The following is a 21,191-nucleotide window of genomic DNA, read 5'->3' on the forward strand; positions in this document are numbered from 1 at the left end:
TATTCAAATTGCAAATGTATTAGTGTGAGTCAAGGCTTTCAGGATCTTTGATGGTCCTGAGCTAAAGATTAGGTATCCTATATGCTTGTGCATATGTGTGCATATATTATAATGACTGTATCAAATCCAAGATGTGTGAGGATAAAATAATGATTTAGCTTGAGTTTATGGTCCCCACAACTTTCCTCTCAACTTTGCCTTTATCTATAATTCTTCACCATCATGTTGATCTGGAAGGCCTGATGGAGTTTGTGTGTATGTAGCTAATCACTTTTAGTTGTGGAACAGAAACAGGAGAGACAAGGAAGAAATGCCAAAAATAATTTTTTGTTGTTTTGTTTTTTTTTCCTCAAGAAAACGTGTTTGAACTGTGCTCATAAATGCATTTCATCCATCAGTCACAATGGTTACTACAGATTTTTTTAACGCTCAGAGTTCTGGATGACTGTGTTGGTGATTGAAAAGCCAGTATGATAGATGAAATTATCCTATATTATATACTTTAAATAGTTTATAAAATACCCAGACAAACAAACAAATGTAAAAAGATAATTGGAAGTAAAGTGGATGGAGATTGTCTAAATATATACAATAGATATATAAGAAATACAGGCCATCTCCTTTGAATAAAGTGTCCTTTAGTAAAAATATTTATTACAATTAACAAATGTCATATTACTATTCATTCATACATATATTCATATATTATCCAATTCATTTTGATTGGCTGTTTTTTCAAGCATCAATAGCCTACTTGTTCCTATGCTTAACCCTAACTAATAGGATCTTGAAAAACTAAAACAACGAGACAGACTAAAAGCTTTTCTTTTCTTTTCTTTTTTACATTGTCTTATGTACTAATTCTAGCCAAAAGATATATTATTCCTCGGGTAAAATAGGCCTGTAAGACATCAGCCATTATGCAGCCGAGGGAGAAGTCCTGAAACTCCCACTGAGACTGCAACTTTTGATATAATCGGAAAGAGTGTTGTGGAAGTGGAATGGACACTAACACAAAACTGCAACGTTTGTGGAAGCGGATTCCCCTTTTACCCGACGGTGAAACCGCTGTGAGCCCTATGCAGCCGCCGCTAGTGCTACCCGGAAATATTACAAGGGCCGGAAAGGACCGATGTTAAGGGAGCACACGTCACTCACTTTTACCCAAAAATATTGTCACCGACCATCCAAATTTTCTCGGCCGTTTAAATCTTTAGCGAAAGCTCCCTTTCGACGCAACCGGCCGTAATCAAATGGCAAGAGGCGCCTGCGGTATCCGTCGGCGTTGATTTCTTGTGGAAACCGTGTAAGTGTTCACGCAGCTCAGCATCAGTGAAAATGGCTCTGGCTAACGAGTGGAAAACAGCACGCAGAAATGGAAGCGGGCGATAGCTAGCTAGGCAGTTATAAGAAGGCGTGACAGGCCTCATCCATCTGCAACTGGATGTGGGTAAACATTTGCCGAATATATGTTACGCATTGTGTACATGCTAACGCTAGCTTCGTAATGTTAACGGCAGCGGGCATATTTTTAATAATGCAGGTTGGAAAGATGGCTAACGTTAGCTAAAGCGGTTTTGTGGTTTCCTACAGCTTTGCGTGTGGGACCAAATGGCTCAGCACGCCAAGCCAGTGTAAAATATGATGCTAAGGAGAACCGTCAAGTTTTGCATGCAAGCGCGTCCAATGTTTTCCTTTTTTTTTCTTCCAAATGTGAGCCAATACTATTACGGGATGCGTCCTCGAGTGCATCCGTTATACTTGCGCCTGTAAGACACTGCTAATGTTTACATTGTGCAGCGGGTGTGATACTGATGTTAATTTGAGCATCTCTGCTCTTCTTCACAGGATCGGGGATTTTCATTAAAATGAGAGGCGGTGAAATATGCGATAGATTATCTCCCTCATCTGCCAGGGGAGCTCACTCCAAGTCCCCACTAGGTTCATCGCTTCGATTAGAGGAAACGGTAAGTTATTACGAGGTGAGCAAAACGAAATTAAAAGTGGATATTACCGTAGCCGGTGCACGTTCATCCTTTTCAGAAGTACAATAATGGGAGATTTTAATGCAAACGACAATTTACCTTTATGTAGTTTAAGACTAATGTACAACGCAACAGTTGCATTCTGTATTCTCCCTATTTGGTTAGTGAAAAGTGGATTTAGGTGGATTCAAATAATTAAATTGTATAGGTTCATCATACTGTTGATAGTTTGGGTTAGATTAGATATGATCCAACTTTAATGTCACTTAACACAGGGAGTACAGGTAGAACAAAAACAGTTTAGTGCCATAGATATGAAATATGTGTAATTCAGTGTACATGATAAATTCTGACTACTAAGAGAATGTGCAATGAGAATGCCTGTTACTTAATATCAACAGGCCAGTCATCCTCTTGACCGACCCTAAGGTACCACACAGCACCTGATACTGTGTAATTAACCCCACTTGACCTACTCAGGTGAATGAGCACTACTAATATTCTTTTGTGGACATTTATAAAAAGACAATCCCACATAGAGTGTTTTTACATTATGTGAAGAATGAAACTGACGATTGTTTAATGTACTGAGTATTTGTATGCCTTTGGGACTGTCTGGTAATAAACATACTAAAACAGAAATAAAAAACAATAATGGCAAAAGTATGGTGAGGTACGGGGATATGAATAGATTTCTGTTAACAAAAATGTAGACAGGAAAAACTCTCAACTTGCTTGTGGCAATAAGTACAAGTCATGATTTGCAGCATTGCATTCTCCGTCTGTGCACCGTGACAGCATAGATGGTAAAATGTAGCAGGGATGCCACCGGTGTAAGTAGTGTGGGTAGAATACATATAATCAGTTATGTACACACACCTGCATTTAACCAAAGTGAGGCATTTGCTGTCTAATGTGTTTTTTTGCTTTAATGCAACACTGCTACAGCTCTATGTATTCTGTCTGTACATCTTCCTCAATAAACATTTGGTACTTGCAGAGATAGCCATGTATCTCACACTGTGCTCTGTTTTTACTGTACAGAATACAGTGTGAGATACTGGTAAGTCAGTATATAATATTGTCATTAATTGAGTCTCTATGCCTAAAGTAGCCTTGTGGTGGGTCTTGTTTCACCACTAATTTACCTTAATGAACAGCTATATGCATAGGTGGTAAAAATGTTGAAAGTAACTTTTGCCTCCTTTAGTAAAGATGAACCTAATGATAAAAAGAATTGGCATTCATTCAACAATTCTGGTTGTGCTGCAATCCAGCAGAACCACTTCATGGTAAGTTATCACAAAACATAAAAGATGTTTATTAACATGTTAAAGTGGCTTATAAATGAAATAGTCTAGATTTGTATTTCTTTACCTTACATAAACAGAAACTGTAGCCGGGCATTGAACTGAGGGGCTAATTGGATCAAAATAATATAACCTTTGGTAGGCAAATTGCAGCATGAATAAGGAACTACTAATAACTGAAACTTAACATAACAATTTCAAATTTGTGGTATCAAATCTAAAACAGTATATATGTAGAAGAAACAGGGCAAATTAAAACCTAACGTCAAAGTATTCTACTAAACTTGATGTCTTTATACTCTTTCCAGTCAAGTATTTTGATTGTTACGGAACTGAATTCATGTCAGCCATTGAGATCAATCTCTGTGTTTTGTAATGGTACCGTGCAGATATAGGTTTCTATAGATTTGCCTTAATGGATGGGGCATATAGGTTAAAGGCCTATTAACAAGGGGCAGTAAGTTAAATTTGATTAAAAGATATAGTCCTGTTTCTCTCTATGACTTTCATCCCTTTGTGAATTGTGTTTTTTCAGCTGTAGGAACGTCTTGCCTGAACACGGATGAGGAATCTTGCTTAGATGAAGGATAATGTCTACTCTCAAGGGAAACAAGAAGAAGTAATTTGAACTGCTTCTCAATAAAAACTATTCTAAGCAATTTTGAAATTAGGTGGAACTCATCTACCTGTCTTACAGACACTTTTACCTTTTGATCATAAACTCATCTTCCCGGCCACCCCACTCATTTGGAAGTAGAGTGTGGGCAGTGGATAATCAACAGGGAATAGCAGCACCAGAAGTAAACTATCTGGAGAGACGAACTTTAGATTTAAGACATTCAAGTAGTGCTGGAATAAATAGTAGCATAACCTCACCCTTAGGGTAAAGTTTGTCTTTCACCAGTCAGTGGTGGAATCACTGTTGCCACTCCTAGTGCTGGAGGTTGGGCCCCTGCACCCCCATGTGCCAGTGAGTGGGAAATGTTCCAATTTGGAAAATACAATCTGGACATTATAGAGATGTTAAGTGGGCACCAGGCCCACCAGTTTAAAGGCCTTGGTTTAGATCGACAACTACAGCATCAACAGCAAGTTCAACTTCACCAGCATCAGCTCCAGCAGCAGCAGCAGCAGCAGGCTGAATCTTCTGGAGCTCTTCTGTCTGGACTTGGCTTGGGACCCCTGCAGGGGTCAAGAGGTAACGCCTTTTCTGATTCTGCCTCCATTTTTGCCAAGATGAGTGCCCCTCCTCCCCCACCTTTACAACAACAGCCTTCCTCATCTCAGAGCTCTCGTTCAAAGTCAAGCAAGATGAGCAGCAGCAGCTCAAGCCATTCATCAGGCTACCCACAGTTCCTGCGCTCTTTCCACCCGTCTGAGGCAGCACTAACACAGGAGCAGTTACACCCAGGTGTAGGCCGCTTTGAGCACTTTGCTGGGGGAAGTAGTAGTAGTGGGAGTGCTGGGGGTATAGGAGGATTAGTAACATCAGCACCTCCACCCCCTCCTCCTCTGCATCCCGGCCTCTCTGTTCCCCAAGTAACATCTGGTCCCTCCTCTTCCTCTCCTTCCCCTTCAACATCTGTGGCCACCTCTAATAACCCTTCAAGCAGCAGTGCAGTCAGCTCATTGGGACACCAGTTGGTTGGGGCCCAGTCTGATGCACGAAGCCTTCATCAACAGTTTAGTTGCATGTTAGCTGCTAATCAGTATTTTCTTTCTGGGGTGCCTGCTAATGCTAGTTTAGAGCAATTTCTTGTTCAACAGGGAACACATAACCACTTAGGGATTGGTTTAAGTCAAACAGGCGGGGAGCCTAGTACTAGCCTTGCTCCGCCTCCTGCTTTGCATTCTTCTCACTCACATGGCCACTCCACTCCCCAGTCACAGCAGGGTCCACAGCAGCCGCCCCAGCAGCAACAACTTCCACCTCACACCCTTTCTCATCCTCATTCTCATTCCCATCACCACCCGCTCCACCCTGGCTCTCAGCCCTCATCGCTGGGAGGCTTTGACTTCCAGGGCATCCCTGTACTCTCATCAAATCAGATAGCTTCCCTGATGCAGCAGGAAGCAGGTTTGCCACTCCCCTTGCCACTTCATTTATCTTTATCAAAGGATGATGGTAAAGGGGAAAGCAGTGGAGGTGGAAGTAGTAGTAGCGGTGGCAGTAGCAGTAGGAGGAAGAAAGCTATGGCTGGCTATTTGCCACAGAGAAAATCTGACAGCAATAGTAATAGCAGCAGCGGCCATGGCCACGGTAGCCACAGTGGTAATTCCACCACTAGTAGTAATGGTGGAGGGCTTAGTCATGGTCAACCCCCAGCTTTAATTGGAAGTGGGGTTGGAATATCAAATATGGGTGGATCCCTTCTTGCCTCATCATCTTCATCTTCATCCGTAGTTTCTTCTTCCTCCTCCTCTGCTCCCTCCTCCACTGCTGCCTCAGTACTAGTTACTAATGATTCTCACCTCTCTAAATCTGATAACCAGAGCTCAATGCAAGCCAACAACACAGAGTCTGATTCAGAGCCTGTTTATAGCTGTGGAGAGTGTGGCAAAAGCTTCCCCCACCTTTCAAGCCTTCGCAGGCATATGCGCATGCATGAGCCAACCACAGCAGGTACTAGCAATGCTTCCACTACTGGCCCAAATCCCATTCACATTAAAACACAGTCTGACCCAAGCCTTCCTCATTCGACCCAGGAAACTCCCCAACCCTCAACCAATTCTTGTCCTAGCCCAGACAAAATATTTCATTGCTCTGATTGTGGCAAAGGCTTTAAGAAAAAAGGGCACCTCCTGCAACATGGTGTTATACACTCCACAGCCCGCCCATATGGCTGTTCCACCTGCTCTCGGGCTTTTAATCGTAGAGAGTCACTGACACGCCATGAGAAGATACATGAGGAAAAGCCATTCCGATGCCCTGCCTGTGGTCGTGCCTTTCGTGAGAGCACCTCTCTACTCAACCATGCTGCCTCAGGCACCTGCGGCAAGCCAGGTAGGGGACCCAAACAAAGGGGCAGCAAGACAGGATCTGATGGTGAGGACAGAGTCGGGGGAGGGTGTGGAGGAGGTAACGGAGGAGGGGGAACTTATCAGAGCAATAGAGGGGTTATTTATGGGAAAACTGAGGAAGAAGATGGTGTAATCATTGTGGGGGAAGGAGAACCAAAATCAGGTTTAGGATGTGATGGTCTGTTTCAGTCTGGAAGGGGAGGGAATTCAAATGACAGGGACAGAACAGATGCTAAATACCCCACTGACTACTCTCGGAATCGTTACACAGGCTACCATGATGACCATCGTTCTCAAGGTAATCCATCTCCATGCTACTCTGGTGCCTCCCCCTGTGGAAGTGGGATGGCGGGCCCAGCTCTGAGAAAGGCACCCTTGGCTCCAACACTGCATCCACACTCACAGAGCCACAACCAGCATCATCATCCACAGCAACAGCCCCACCTGCCCCTTTCTTCTCTACTGGATGACTCAGAGGATGATGTCACTAGCTCTGTTAATAATGCAATATCTGCTATAACAGCAGCCAGTAACAGTGGAAATAGAGGGGATGATAGGGGAGACATCATAGGAGGTCTACTGGGTGGTCTTGGTTTAGGTCCTCTGAGCTCACCTTCATCAACATCTAATATGGATAAGAATTTCAGAGGTGGTGGGAGCCAGGAGGCTATGAGCAGCAACCCACAGAATCCTACTGCCAAACCCAAACGTCCCCGCAAACCCAGAGCTAAGAAAGATCCTGCAGCTGGTGGACAGCCCCCCAAACGTAGGCAATACACCCCCAGAATGGGGCCCAGTGGCCTCCCACGCACTCACCTCTGTAGTGTCTGTGGTAAGGGATTTGCACGTCGCGAGACCCTACGCAGGCATGACCGCATCCATACTGGAGAGAAGCCCCATCACTGCACTGTTTGTGGAAAGTATTTTAGAGAGGCATTTCACCTCAGCAAGCATCAAACAGTTCACTCTGGGGCGAAGAATTACAAATGCAGCATCTGTGGGAAAGAGTTTGGTTACTCCCAGAGCCTCAGGAGGCACAGCAAACTCCACCAAAAAGGGGAGCTGGAAGAGGTGCCCACAACACCAGCTGTGGAAAACCTTAACAGCTTTACCTCAAACCCTCAATGTAGCATGGCCCAGGACAGGAGCCAGAACCAAGCACCAAGCACCTCCTATTACTCCTACCCTCAAGACGTCAAGCCTCAAGATACCAATCCCCAGCAACAACCTCCACCCCACCCACAGCCCCCACCTCCACCTCGACTCTACACCTGTGCTATATGTTGGAAGTCGTTCCGCCACCACTTTCATCTGACCGCCCATCACCAGACGGTTCATGAAGGTGGGGGGGAAAAGCTCTTCTGCTGCGAGGTGTGTGGGAAAGCATTTGCTTACGCTAACAGCCTCACTCGACATAGGCAATCGCAGCATGGGATGACCCGCACTGAACCGCCTAACCCGCAAGAGGGTGGCAGTGAGTCAGGAGACCACAGAGGTCAGAGTGATGTTAATCAGTCAACATCAGAGAGTGAGGCTGCCACCAATGCCCTGCTACAGATGGCTCCTTCCGCAGACGCCCATGGAGGGCAGAGTCATAGTGTTGTCACTCATAGCCACCCACAGCCACCCCCGCATCCGCCAGCTGGTTACTCTCCCCTCTTTTATGATGCTGCACCCCAGTCTTCAGCCTCTAATGCTCCATCTTACTCGCAGCCTCTGCCTCCAAACTCTACAATCATGGCCCCCCAGCACCCGCATTCCCCAGCCGGGGTTAAAGGAGAGCACATATACCCAGCTGGATCCCGTAGCCGCACACTCCACACCACAGCCCCGTTCCAGCCCCTCACGGAATTGCCCTCCACTGAACATCATCATCTGCATCAACATCATCATATCTCCCACCATCATCTTCATCATCAGTCAGGTACCCAGTCTCACCAACACCTTGACTGCAGCATCCAGTTATCACATGATGAAATGAGACGGCAGAAGAAGAAAAAAAAAAAGTCCAACAGGAGGGAAAATAAATGGGAATCCCAAGATTTAGTCAGATTCGATGCAAGCAAAAAGAAGAGAAAGATAAGTTGTACAATTAGAGGGCAGTTGAATAAAAAACAAGGCTCTCTTCGTTTGACAATTAGGCGAGGAGAAGGATCAAGTGGTGGTGGGTATAAGCTTGTCAACACTGGGGGAATGAAGGTGCAGATCCTCTCGTCTCTCAAAGTCCCTGTGAAACGCTTTGGCTGCCCTATATGCCCCAATTCTGTGTTTTCCTGTAAAGCGGGACTGCTAGTCCACAAGGCAGTTAAACACCCACAAAAAGCCTCGACCACTCAGGAGCGACTCAGGTGCAGTGTTTGTGGGAAGCAGTCTCACAGTCCTTTGGCAGCCTTCATCCATCGAGCCTCCCATCGTGCCAGAGGGACTTTCTCCTGCCGCCGCTGCTCCACTCGCTTCTGGAATGCTACACTGCTCTACAGACACAAGGTGTCCTGCCGTCGCAGGTCTAAAGGACTGCAGCGAGGAGATGCCAACAGGTTGAAGCTTTCAAAGAGACCAAGAGAGAGACAGGCCCAAGAGGGCCAGGAGGAGATACCATACCTACAAGGACAGTACAGATACTGAGCATCCTGGTATCTGAAACAAGTGGCATACCAGAGGGATATTTCAGTTCTAAAATGGGAAGGTGAGAAAAAAAAGGGACTTTTAATGTTGCTAAAAGGCAGCATTTGCCTTTTCGCAACATTTTACCCTGGTCTCTGTTGACATCTACTCTACTGGCTATTGGAATGAGTGTGTTAACAACTACTGTAGAGCATCCTATAAAATATCACCAGAAATTCTTCCAGATCATATTGGAAGGTGTTTGACATGACTGTTTTCATAGGTTCATTAACCCCTTAAGTGCATTGACACTATGCTTGGCTGACACTGTGCAGTTACTAGACGAGTTTAGGTGTAGTGACCTGCTAATGTATCTCTCTCCCCCATAACTAGACTCCCCGCTAAACCTCATGCTGTATGATAAACGTCTCTGCTGTGTACTTTGTCTTGTTGTTGTTCACTTAGAGGCTCTGAGGATTTTTTTAAAAATGTAAAGTGCATATATTAGTAATAGGGACATGAGGACAAATAACTTTTGTTGATAGTTTGTCAGTGCATGTTTGTTCTCTGGTCAAGTTTTTTTTGCTGAGGTTGTGAAATAACAATCCTACAGTATGTGATTGTTTATTCAGTATATCCCCAGAAGTTTGTGGTGGTAAACTTGATTTGAAAGTTGCTCTATATTCCCTAGTGATTGAATCACATATAGATAAATTGTCAAGGTTGCTGGTAATTAGCATTTCAAGGATCCCTCTCCTGCCAAAATGTACGAAACTTACAAAAAGCCTTGCTTAGTATGTTCACTTTCCTTCATTTATTTGAGATATTCCTATAGTAGCTTTTATACCAAGAGATTGAAAATAGGTTAAACAAGTGGACTGTAACACATGTTTATCTCATGTTCTTTGTATGCTCTTTTTAGCAGTAATTATTTCTACAGTATTTCACGGTGTGTTAATGACAAGGACCTATCATAATAGAAACAAATGTAATATTCCATGTATTTATGTGTGTAACCCATGCCAATCTTATACTTAACCCCTTTTAATTTTTGCTGATTTGCAATCATATTCTTACTGTCAAGCCTTGTTTTTTTTTTCTTCTAAAGAAAAATAAGTTTTAAGTACATCATGTCACTTTATTCACATGAAATGTTCATACCCCTGTCAAGCCTTGCTTTCTTTCTTCTAAAGAAAAATGATAGTTTTAGTAGATTTATATCACATTATTTACTGAGAAGTCAGTAGTTGATTATATTTCAGCAATTAATAAACCTTAAGTGTAATCATTTGTTTTCCTTTTATTTCTCATTCAAAGTTATCCACTGCAATATTTAGAAGATGATACGAACTGGTGTTCATGAGCACGTTGTAACAGTTACCAAAGTCAGTATTAAAGTTTTACAATTATAATTAGCTTAATGTCCTATGTGAATTTCATATCACTCAGGATTAAGTGGTTTGCAGGATGCATCAGAATCAGAATCTCCTTTTATTGGCCAAGTATGTGTACAAACAAGGAATTTAGTTTTTGAATCACTCTCAGTGTACACAGAAATAGACAGCTAGGAACAAGACAGCAACGCTGGACAAATAAAAGGTGAAGACTAGACAGGAATACTATGTACACAAGTGGTGAAAAGATAGGTGTGTATTTAAATTATTATATAAATAAAGCATAGATATTGAACAGTAAAAAACAAAACAACCTTTAGTTGAGTGTTCTCTAAGTTGTAAACTATATATATATATAGTGCAAAAAAAAATACTGAATGGATATACATGGACTGATGTACAGTATGTACATGCATACATGTCTTTATACTGTATATAAAGCGTGTAGGATTTGTACATAGTATAAAATTGGTTTATGAAAAATTATATTCTATAATGGGAGCAGTGGATGTGTTGGTATTACAGGGTTATTTATGGTGTATGATTGATTTAACTGTTCGTCCGAGTTACAGCCTTTGGGAACAAGCTGTTGTGTTTAATTGTTATAGCATGTAGTGTTGAACTGAGCTAGCACAAGAAGTGCATCCTCTACTTGGCATTTTCTCATGGTGTGTATGTTGAATGTCCACTTTAGTTCCTGGGAGAGCGGACAGTCCTGTTCACTGCGATATACCAATACATTTCCTTAAAGTTTTTAGGCTTGCCATTGCGATTGGCCATATTACTTCAGCGTAATTAAAATTAACAGTACATTATTGCTTAACTTGAAATAAATGGCTGTGTAAAACTTCTCACTCCTAGCACCACAAGATGGCAGTAAGCAACTCATTTATACTGTACTGTACTCTTGGCCTGGTGTGGATGAGTGTGGCAGTCACATGGATTTTTGCATAGATAGGGGTTGGACTGGAGAGTCTGAGTGTTGTATGAATTATGAGCCTGCCTGCTGTTTACTACAAGAGTAATGTCCCAGATTATCACTTGGTAATCTCACTGATTAATTAATTAATGTGGTTTAAGGGTGAAATTAAATGCATGTAATTTTGCATTTGTGTGAACTATAGAAAATTAGATCATTTGTTACTGTAGCCCTGTGTGTGATACCAAATGGATGATGATTACACCGCAGAACAATCCAAAAACAGTAAAGTCTTCGATAATTCACTGAGTGACACCAACCACAATATTGCGATTTACTTGCAGTTAGACCTTGAAGTGATAGTTAATAGTATACGTTAAAATGACTTTAAAGTCACAAGGATGTGTTTGCGTTCAAAACGATGATAAAAATCTATTTGTCTTGCTTTCAAACATAAAATATGATGATTATAACCCACTGTTATTTTAGGTGGGGTCCCAGGTGGTTAGGATGTGAGGGGCCCACAGCTGGGCCAAACTTCCAGTTGGATAGTTTTATTTAAAAGAAAAACAGAGGGGGTCTTAGGACTGTGTTAACTGAAGAGGCCCAGAACCCATACACACAGTTGGCACTATTGCATTTAGTATTTACATCTAGTGCACAATATTAATATGGACTCTGGATTAGGAGCTGAATGGTGACTAAAGTCTGTCAGCTATTTGCTTGTCAACCTCCACACGTCCAACTCTGGGGGGAAAAACAAAGAGGTGAACTCCTGTGGCGCGCTATGGTTTGCATGTGCTCTCCCTGCAACCAACTGTACAGTAGACTAGACTGCCCTCGCGCTTTTTTGTGTTTCGAACCGGTCTCACGCGGCAGTGGCATACACTGAGGGGAATCCGAGCGGGCGGGTTTATTCGACCTATTTCTGTCCAATAGGCGTTTGTCGTGGGCGGAGCGACGATTCTCCAAAACCAATTGGAGCCAGAGCTGTGAGCGGACAGGCATCATCTCCGCGTGCCTCATACACGTGAGCTGGAACAGCTATTGTACGCCGGGAGGCAACGTGCTGAAGCGTTCCTCTCGCCTGAAAAAACGGCACAGTCACGTTTTCTTTGGATTACAAGGGGACTGGAAAAGCCATGCTGCACTAGCCTACCTGATTATTACAGAAAGCCCAAACTATGGTCTAATAGGTGATCCTGACCATACATAAATTAGTTATTTCTGATGTCAAGGTTTACCAATGTAAAGACAGTTCACTTTGTATCATCATACTTAATCTAACACAAATTGATATCGTGATTGCTGCGGCATGAACAACCCAGTAGAAGCCACTGTGTGTGTACCCGCCAGACAAAACAAAACAGCCTGATGTCCTCTAGGTGTGGCACGAGGGTAGGTGTGTCTCTTCTTGAGAGATCTGTTAAAGCCGGGCCTCGAGCCTCATCGCTTGCTCCGCGAGGTGTGACGTCACGTGAACTACCCGTGTCCGTTCCAGCTGAGTGAGAGAGAGAGAGAGAGAGAGAGAGAGAGAGAGAGAGGACGATCGGACTTGGACGTCGCGCGGCCCATACACAGACCGAAGCCCGTGCGCCCGTGACTGGATCCACCGGATGCAAAAGAAAGTACAGCCAGAGAAATAGGAAACAAGCCAGTCCTTTCCACGGGGACCCGGGCGGGGAGCGAGGAGAGAAAAAAACCCCAAACAACTTTTCATTGGGCCAATTTCAGTAATGATCTCGCGCGTGGGGGGGGTTTTTTGGACCGAGTGTTGGGGTTTTACACACCTTTTTCCCCTTTGGGGGTTTTGTTTTGACGGAAAGGGCCCGCCTTGGGAACTATTTCGGGTATTTTTTTTGATTGGCCCGGAAGATTAAATTTGGGGTATTATTCTACAAATTTTTAAATTTTAATATTCTCTGTCCGTGCCCCTGTTTGTTGACATTTGAGGGCCTTTTAAATTTTTTATGGGGAGATTTACTCAGATCTGACCTGACTATCCCCCCCACACTGGTCCCCCTGAGAAAAACCGTTGATTACTGAAGATTTTTAAAAAAAAAAAATTCAAAATGCAATGGGATATTTCAAAAAAAAATAATTTGGGAAGGAAATAAGGAAAATCGCACCAAAACCCAAAATGAAAGGAACAAAATTAACCCCTTTTTTAAAGGGGAAAACATTTTTTTAATTCATTTTAATTTCGAATACATTACAAGGGTGCCTTTTGCATTGGGGCACTTAAACAAAATATCTTCTTTTTTTAAAACCCCCCCCCCCCACCCCCTCCCTTTTGGCCCCACACACACACAAAAAAACACACAAAAACACCACACCCCCCAAAAAACACCCCAACCCCCAAAAATATCCCGGGATTCCAGCATATTTTTCTATGGGAGGCCCTCGGGCCTTTACGACCCCCCCTTTAAGTGCCCCCCGATCTAAACTACGAACCCCCAAAGGCCCAGGATGGGCCAAAGGCCCGCTCTCTTAAAATTCCCAAAACCCCGAACCCCCCCCTGGCGCAACCCCCGTTTTGGGAAATTTACCCCGCCGCAGGTTCCCTCACGGGGGGGATCTCACGGGTCTTAAAACCCCCCTGCAGCACCCCCTAAAAGGGAGACCAGCGTTTTAAAAGCCTGTGATTTTCAAAAGGGGAAACTCTCATTTTTGGGGGTTAATTACTCTGTGACAGTTGTTTTTGTTTGGAAGCAAAAACCCCGCAAAAACCCTGACAGTTATCTTCAAAGGGGAAAAGATAAAACTACCCCCGTGTCCCCCCACTGATTGGTTTTAAATATCCATATTTAATTTTTATTAACCCCCATCACATTTGTTTTTAAATGGTTTTAAAAGTCGGATGCACCATACAGCATTACGAAGAGAGTATTACCGGTTTTTAATCCCGCAGGACTAAATTGGAGCCCAAAAAGAGCTTGGGGCAGGTTTTGGGTTAGCGTAAGCTGCGCAGTTTAAAAACGTGCCTTAAAATTGTGAATTTGTTTTAGGAGTTATGTATGGTTTTGAAAACAAATTGGGTTTTGCTCGTGCTTATCGCAATTACACCATTTGGTCCATCGGGTGTGTGTGGGTGTTGTGGAGAGAGAGGAAAAAAAGAGAGACTAGAATAAAAAAAAATTTTTGAGAAGTACTCCCTTTGGGTACACCTGTCCCCAGGGAAGTGAGTTAGATCCAAGACTAAAACCCCAAGATAACCCCTTTTTGGGATGAATTTTTTGGTACTGAAATGTAGTCTTCACTTTTTCTGTATAATAAGGATTCTACCCCCTTTTCTCTGGTAGACAAAGAGAGGCTAGACATTGATGAAGACTCCATGGGAGTGTGCCCCATTAGGAATGGCAGTGGAATAGGCAACAGTAATGGCAGTAATGGCTGTGGAGGAGGTGGAGGTGGTGCTGGAGGAGGAAATTTCAGCCAGTTCTTGGCACCCCTCTTGTGGGATCGCACCCTGCCTGCAGATGGGGGCCTCTTCCAGCTTCAGTACATGGACTTGGAGGAATTTCTGGTTGAAAATGGAATGGGCAACACGCATAACAACAACAGCTCCAGTTCAGCCCAGATCCCCTCACAGAGCTCCCCGTCAGCTGTGCCCAATCAGAGCTCCCAGTGCCTACCGTCCTCATCCCCACCTTGCTCTTCGTCCTCATCACCTTCTTCGTCTTCTTCCCCGTCGCTCATTGGTTTGGAGGTGGCTCAGCCGCAGAGCCTTGGAGGAGGAAATGACTGTTTGCATGGTGAGTTCACTTGGATGGACCGTTTTGTTTCTTAGATAAATTGATGGATAGTTGAACCAGAAAATGAAACAAATTGACAAAAAGAGTTCAAGGTTTGTCCATATCAGCTCAAAAACAGCAATATCATGGAAGAGGGCTCTGCAAACTCTGCAGAGTTGACAAGCTGAAAGAGACAAATGTCCCCTACTTTCTGATATGAGGCTAGTATACCCTACAATACACTAATGGCTGAGATGTAATCAAGGTTATATGGTGTACTTATAATGTCCCCAAAGTCTAGTGATTCAGCATTTTAACTCTCCCTTGAGTTTATAACAAAGACCATGGTGACCAAGCATTTTTTGTCCCCTGGGGTCAAACTGAAGGCAGGGGATACAGTCACATGGCTCAGCACGCAAAGTCAACTTGACAGAGAAAACAGTTTAGAAATGGCTGCTTAACAATATCACAGCAAGGTGCAGGGTTTAAAGTTGGGCACTTGAGCTATTTGATGAGTCAACCTCATAGCATTGACAAGGAGGTTTGGTTTAGTTTGGCATGTGATCTATGTACTGCAGTGTGCAACACAATCAGCATTCAGTCCCAGCCCATTATAATGTGCAGCAGGGTCAACATGGTAAAAAGAGAGATAGTGATAGAGAGAGAGAGAAAGAGAAGCGTGTGGAGTGTTTGCGGTTGCGTGTCTTTAAATCTCTTCACACGCCACAGCCATGTGTGGAGTCAGTACACGTGCTGAGGCTGAGAATACTGGAGTGAGAGAACTAGAGGCAGGGCCTGTAGACATGTAGGAGGAGCTCACAGGAGGAGGGACACGCAGAGCAACAGCAGGAGTTTCCCTGTGTTGCTACTGCGGGACAAATGGGAACATTTGATCACAGATGAATGACATTAAGTACACTGATATCCAGAATTTCATACCATATGGGATGTTGACGTGGGGCATTAAGTGGCAAAGTGCATGGTCATAGACTGATAATGCATTACATTGCATGATAAAGCCCCATGCGTTTGGATTGCAATCCCTTGATATAAAACCTTACAAGAAATTTAGATGCTGATTACAACACATATTAAATAGCAAATCGTAATCATTGGTTAGTCTAAAAGTGTGTGTTTATGTATGTATGTATATATATATATACATATGTGTGTATATATTATATTATTATGTGGCTGAGATGGTTTTGCTAAAGTTGAGGGGAAAATTCTCATCAGCTCTCCCAAAGCATGAAATTTGATAATCTGTGTTCTAATCTGCCGTATCATAAAGGTGCTCAACAAACAGCTGCTTCATAAATATTTAACGGCGCAGCAGCTAACTACCTATTATTATATTTATTTACCTCAGCACAAGTTGGTCTACGGTTTGCCTTCACAAAGGCGTCAGACCTTCAGCTTCTGGAATGCTATAGAACAACAAGTGCTGAAATGTAGTAGTCACATATTGGAATATTTCTTAAAAAAGCGATAGCATCCTGTTCTCTCAGGGTTGAAATACGTGGACGAAAATGTGCCAAATCAACTTTGTAAGGCTGCGTTACAGAGCGTCCCAAAAAGCAGGGAGAGGCAACCATGTACCACAGGAGGGCTGAGGGTTTGCAGGTTTTTGTTCCAACTAAACACTACACCAGGTGGTTTCACTGACTAGTTCCTGCTGTCGAGTTGAAGCAGCAGAAATCCTCAACATCTTCTGGTTTAGTTGTACACAGGAAAACTTGCATATTTTCTGGCCTCAGTGGCACTTGGTTGCCTACTGTATTCATAGCTAAAGATTCAGTGTTTGTTTAGACCCGCTGATTATGTATTAGACAAACACAAATAAAGCTGCCTATTATGGGACATGCTTGACCTCATCTTGGTGCCTGTGAAAGCACTCTTTAATTTGTTTTGTTGTCATTGTGGAGCATCGTGAAGGAACACCTTGTGTGGAAACATGCCCTAATAGTACCTGGGCCTTATACAGCCATTAGTCTTGTAACAGCTGCTAATATATTACAGATCACAGATAACAACAGGGAATGTTTTTGTTTTTCTGCAACCATACAACCTGCCTGTTAGTGTAGAGTGTTTTTCCCTTTACACCAGATTGTGTACCGTGTTGATGCAATTCTTTGGTCATTTGAAAGGCTGCAGTATTGTGGTGTTAAATGACTACCCAGAATCTCCTTTAGTCATACAATGTCACTGTACCTCTTGCCACATAAAGCCATCTAATTTTTTTAATAGTTGAAATTAAGGTTACCACATACCCCTGCGAGATATAGGAATTTTGTGCTATTATAAGGTTTGAGTGAGGTGCGTTTGGCCTCAAAGGGAATGGGGTGAGGTATGGCCCAATACTGGACCCACTCAAAGAAACTGGTAGAAAGTTACATAACTTATACACTTTTAGATTCCTCTACTGGTATTTATTCTGGATGTTGGCTTTGGCATACAAGCAGTTGTGGTTATAGTAATCATAGCAACCAATATCATGCACCAATTGAAATAATAGAATGCATGTGGTTACACATTTGTTTTAGCAGTAGGCCTAGTACACATAATGAGATATACATAATAACCAGTTTGATTGTGGTTTTGTTATTGACAGTTTTCAGGTGTGTAATAAATCAAACATAGCAATAGTTATGTGATCTAATCTAGTAGCAGTGCTTTTTATAAGAGAGTTTGGGTAGAGGTAAAAGGATACAAGTGTACAGAATGGAAAAGTCAGTGCTATTCTTGGACAGTATTTCTCACTACAACACCTACTCTACTACATGCTACATATATATATATATTTATATATATATCACATTACATAGTTTATGTATTTGCAGGGTCCATGAAATATGAAAACCTTAATGTCCATGAAAGCGGTTTGAAAAACAGCCTCAGCTCTTTGGAATCAGTTAAGGAGCAAAGGAATGTTGTTTGTTGTTTATAACAGGAGGAAAGTGGCTCTCTGCTCCCACCTGGTGGCCATCATGATGCAATGCTGCTTGTGTTTATATTGCTGTCTTAGCAGACTGCTGTCATCAGCTATTTTATTGAAGTTTGAAAATTGTATCAATTTCAGGATAAATGTAGGACAGTGAAAAGCATGTAATACAAGTATGCTCTTCCCTTTAATTTCAGGGAGTCAGACGAGTATGAATGATTCCTGTGAGTCGCCATGTTCCTCCTCCTCGTCCTCCTGTCCTCCTCTGCTAACGCCCACGGACAGTGGGCCAGATGGCGGCGGAATGTTTGACATAGATTCTTCAGACATGGATCTGTCCAACCAGCCGAACTTTGACCCCAGGAGGCACTCCTTCAGTGAAGAGGAGCTTAAGCCACAGCCGATGATCAAGAAAGCCCGCAAGATCCTGGTGCCTGATGGCTTGAAGGTGAGCCTGAAGTCTTCACTGCAAATTCAGAGCGGTGGTGGTCAATTTGAAGTAATTTTAGGTCATGATTTGCTCATTTGAAGGCACACACCATAAATGAATTAAGTCTAGCTTTTAAGTCAAAAGCATTAAATATCAAAGAAGCAGGATAGTAATAAACACAAGAGCAACAAATATAATTTACAAAGCAGAAATAAAACTCAGCACCAAACTGACCAAACTGTGAGGATGAAGCATGTGAAAAGAACATGTCCCACGCTCATTCATGGCCAAACACCCACATCACCAATAGGAGCTTTACAAAGGTACTTAACACTTCTTAAGAAACAAGTCTTACCATTCATTTATTCTTTAATAGAAATACTTTGATCTAATAATACCTTAATTCTCTGATCGACCAAGGTAAACATTTTGATAGGAATGAAATTGGCAGATAAATAATCAATGTGTACTGCCTTTCTCTGCCTTGTTAGGATGAGAAGTACTGGACCAGGAGGTATAAAAACAATGAAGCTGCAAAGCGTTCTCGAGATGCTCGGCGTCTTAAGGAGAACCAAATATCCGTGCGTGCCGCCTACTTGGAGAGAGAGAACGCCGCCCTCCGACAGGAAGTGGCCGAGATCCGGAAGGAACTGGGCCGCTGTCGTAACATCCTTAGTAAATACGAGAACCGTCTTGCTGACCAGTGATGAGGACATGGAGCAAAATCAGGAAGAGGAAAAATTTAAGCTGGATTAAATTTAAGACTCTGTATTCTTGGGGTGACACAAAGGACAGAATGGGGTTCAAGGAAATGTGATGATGATGAGAAAGATGCTATGATGATGAATGTATAAGGCAAGGAGAAGACTTGTGTATTAAAGCTCAGGTGTCTTGTTTTGTTGAGGTGTCAGCTCTTAAAATTGAAAGATGGAGAAAATAATTTAACAGATGAAAAGTATGTGACTTTTAAGAGTTTTGTTATTGGAGAATTGTATATTTTTATAATACTTGAGAAAAATTAGACGGAGAGCAAATTTCGAGAATAATTTTGTATATTTTCTACATAGAGATTGGGGAAAGCAATGGTAACAATCTTGTCCATTGAAGGTTTTGTTTTGACTTGATTAATGTAGTCGGGATGCCGCAGCAGGGGCGAGGATGCATGTAACAATTGTAACATAGAGAGCAAAAATGATCTTATAATCGTATACTTCAACATTTTTGTGGATTTTACTAATTTTTTTTCCTCTTATGTTTCTGTCACTGGGAATGGGCATGCTAGAGAGAGACAAAAGGGTAGACACCATGGAAACAGTCCACTACTATCTTCAACATTTGTCTTGTGCGTTCTTTTTTAATAGAACAACTCCATCCTTTTTTTTTTTTTAATTAACTCAAGTTCATTTTTAGTTTTTTGTACTTTGAGCTTAACTTTATGCCATTGGCCATCTTTCTCTAACCTATGCTTTTATCTTTGACTCAATCTCCTTTTCTCTATCCCAGTTGAGTGCTTTTAATCTACTCTGGTGTCTGGTATCTCACCTAAACTGGTGAAAGCCTATTATGATGCCCTGGGTGACTCTGCTCCCTCTTGATCCTCTCTTTTGAATTGTTGGGACATTTCTCTTCCTCTGTTTCTATATCCAACCGCACTATTTCTGTCCGCTTGCACTTACAGCTAATCCCCTCACAATTATGTGCAAACTCTTCCCATAACATGTTGTCCCCGTGTCTCTCTCTTGTACCTTGACAGTACATTGAGTACTTAAATCTCAGTGTTGTAACGTATTCTGAAATAGTAATCAATCTTCCCAATAAAACGCACATCGTTACTTTACTGTACTTTATGAACACAGTTTAATTAGCATTATTATGGGGGAGAGATATTGTATATTGGATAGGCCTATACTATTTTGTGTATTTGATGTATTCCAGGAGATGGGTTGAATACCCCCATTGATTGGAATGGTGTTAATTTCTCAGATTTCTGGGAGAAATAAAAGCCAAAATTTCCTATGTTCATCCACAAAGCTTGTTGCTATTTAGTGCTTTTTTCAATACTGTTCCTTCCTTACTGTTTACTCCTGTTACTACTCTTTACTTTTAACTGTATCTATAAACTTCTCTTTTTTTACCCACAACAACTACACATGGGGCATGGTACACTATGTTCCTGGGGAGGGATGACTAGTAATAGAGCGTGATTTTAGTCCCCTAATGACCATGATGAATAGTTACTGCTATTATTATTGTTATGATTATGATGATTATCCCTCTTGTTGTTGCTGTTCTATATTATTGAATTATTTTCCTTTTAGGACAAACATGATCTGTTGCACCTTGAAACATCTTTGATCTTCAGTGTTCCTCAGAAAGACTATTCAAATGGAGAAAAAAAAACCTCACTCTGCAATTTGCATCCTGTCTCATACCTCTCCAGACATTACTCACTTCTACTATGGACGCTACTGCCACCTTGATTTTTTTGACCATGGATTTCACAAGCGTGGCTCAATAACTTGAACATGATATTCATGCAGACTTACTTTACCTTTTGTGATGACCTCTTCTGTTCCGCAGCAGTGTACAGACTATGCACACTATCAATATGCTCCTTGTTGGTTTATTTCAGCCTTTATCTCCTCAATCAGTGATTGTTTGCTCTCCCAACAAGATTTAGTCTCTAATGTCCTCACAGATGTGGTTGATAAATCTTTTAGCAACTCTAATTGAACTATAACTGCCCTGCTGCATCAGTGGTGGTCCATGGTGCCCAGCCCACTCAGTGCTGGTTGTTTGGATAGAGTTGAGATTTTTCCAAAAACACCAATAAAAGATTGTTCTCATTCACTA

The 21,191-nt window shown here is 42.3% G+C and overlaps 2 protein-coding genes and 1 long non-coding RNA gene across 4 annotated transcripts; all 3 read left to right on the top strand.

Moving 5' to 3' along the window:
* Positions 1–1,036: 1,036 nt before the first annotated feature.
* Positions 1,037–10,332, top strand: si:dkeyp-69b9.6 (zinc finger protein 135). 2 transcript variants are annotated; one of them, XM_032519120.1, is made up of 4 exons: positions 1,037–1,306; positions 1,849–1,967; positions 3,831–4,493; positions 6,588–10,332. In XM_032519120.1, exons 3-4 carry the CDS (start codon positions 4,277–4,279, stop codon positions 8,939–8,941), a joined length of 2,571 nt encoding a protein of 856 aa, XP_032375011.1. In that variant the 5' UTR covers positions 1,037–1,306; positions 1,849–1,967; positions 3,831–4,276; the 3' UTR covers positions 8,942–10,332. The 2 variants fall into 2 exon arrangements, with proteins under 2 accessions (XP_032375011.1, XP_032375010.1); XM_032519119.1 differs by having other exon boundaries at positions 3,831–10,332.
* LOC116691481 (uncharacterized) lies at positions 1,974–12,882 on the top strand. Its single transcript, XR_004332490.1, has 2 exons — positions 1,974–3,528; positions 12,744–12,882. It is a non-coding gene; the product is annotated as an uncharacterized LOC116691481 (long non-coding RNA).
* A 1,364-nt stretch (positions 12,883–14,246) lies between these two features.
* Positions 14,247–21,191, top strand: dbpb (D site albumin promoter binding protein b). The gene is made up of 4 exons (XM_032517974.1): positions 14,247–14,253; positions 14,536–14,988; positions 18,106–18,356; positions 18,830–21,191. The coding sequence occupies exons 1-4, from the start codon at positions 14,247–14,249 to the stop codon at positions 19,043–19,045; spliced, it is 927 nt and encodes a 308-aa protein (XP_032373865.1). The 3' UTR covers positions 19,046–21,191.

This window comes from Etheostoma spectabile, chromosome 6 (assembly GCF_008692095.1).
Source record: "Etheostoma spectabile isolate EspeVRDwgs_2016 chromosome 6, UIUC_Espe_1.0, whole genome shotgun sequence".
NCBI lineage: Eukaryota > Metazoa > Chordata > Actinopteri > Perciformes > Percidae > Etheostoma > Etheostoma spectabile.

Bases quoted from the DNA above. Each gene is read 5' to 3' on its own strand.
- si:dkeyp-69b9.6 (XM_032519119.1), top strand. From the start codon at position 4,277: ATGTTCCAATTTGGAAAATACAATCTGGACATTATAGAGATGTTAAGT.
- dbpb (XM_032517974.1), top strand. The intron at 14,989-18,105 runs GTGAGTTCACTT...CTTTAATTTCAG, and splicing joins AGGAAATGACTGTTTGCATG to GGAGTCAGACGAGTATGAAT. The intron at 18,357-18,829 runs GTGAGCCTGAAG...CTGCCTTGTTAG, and splicing joins TGGTGCCTGATGGCTTGAAG to GATGAGAAGTACTGGACCAG.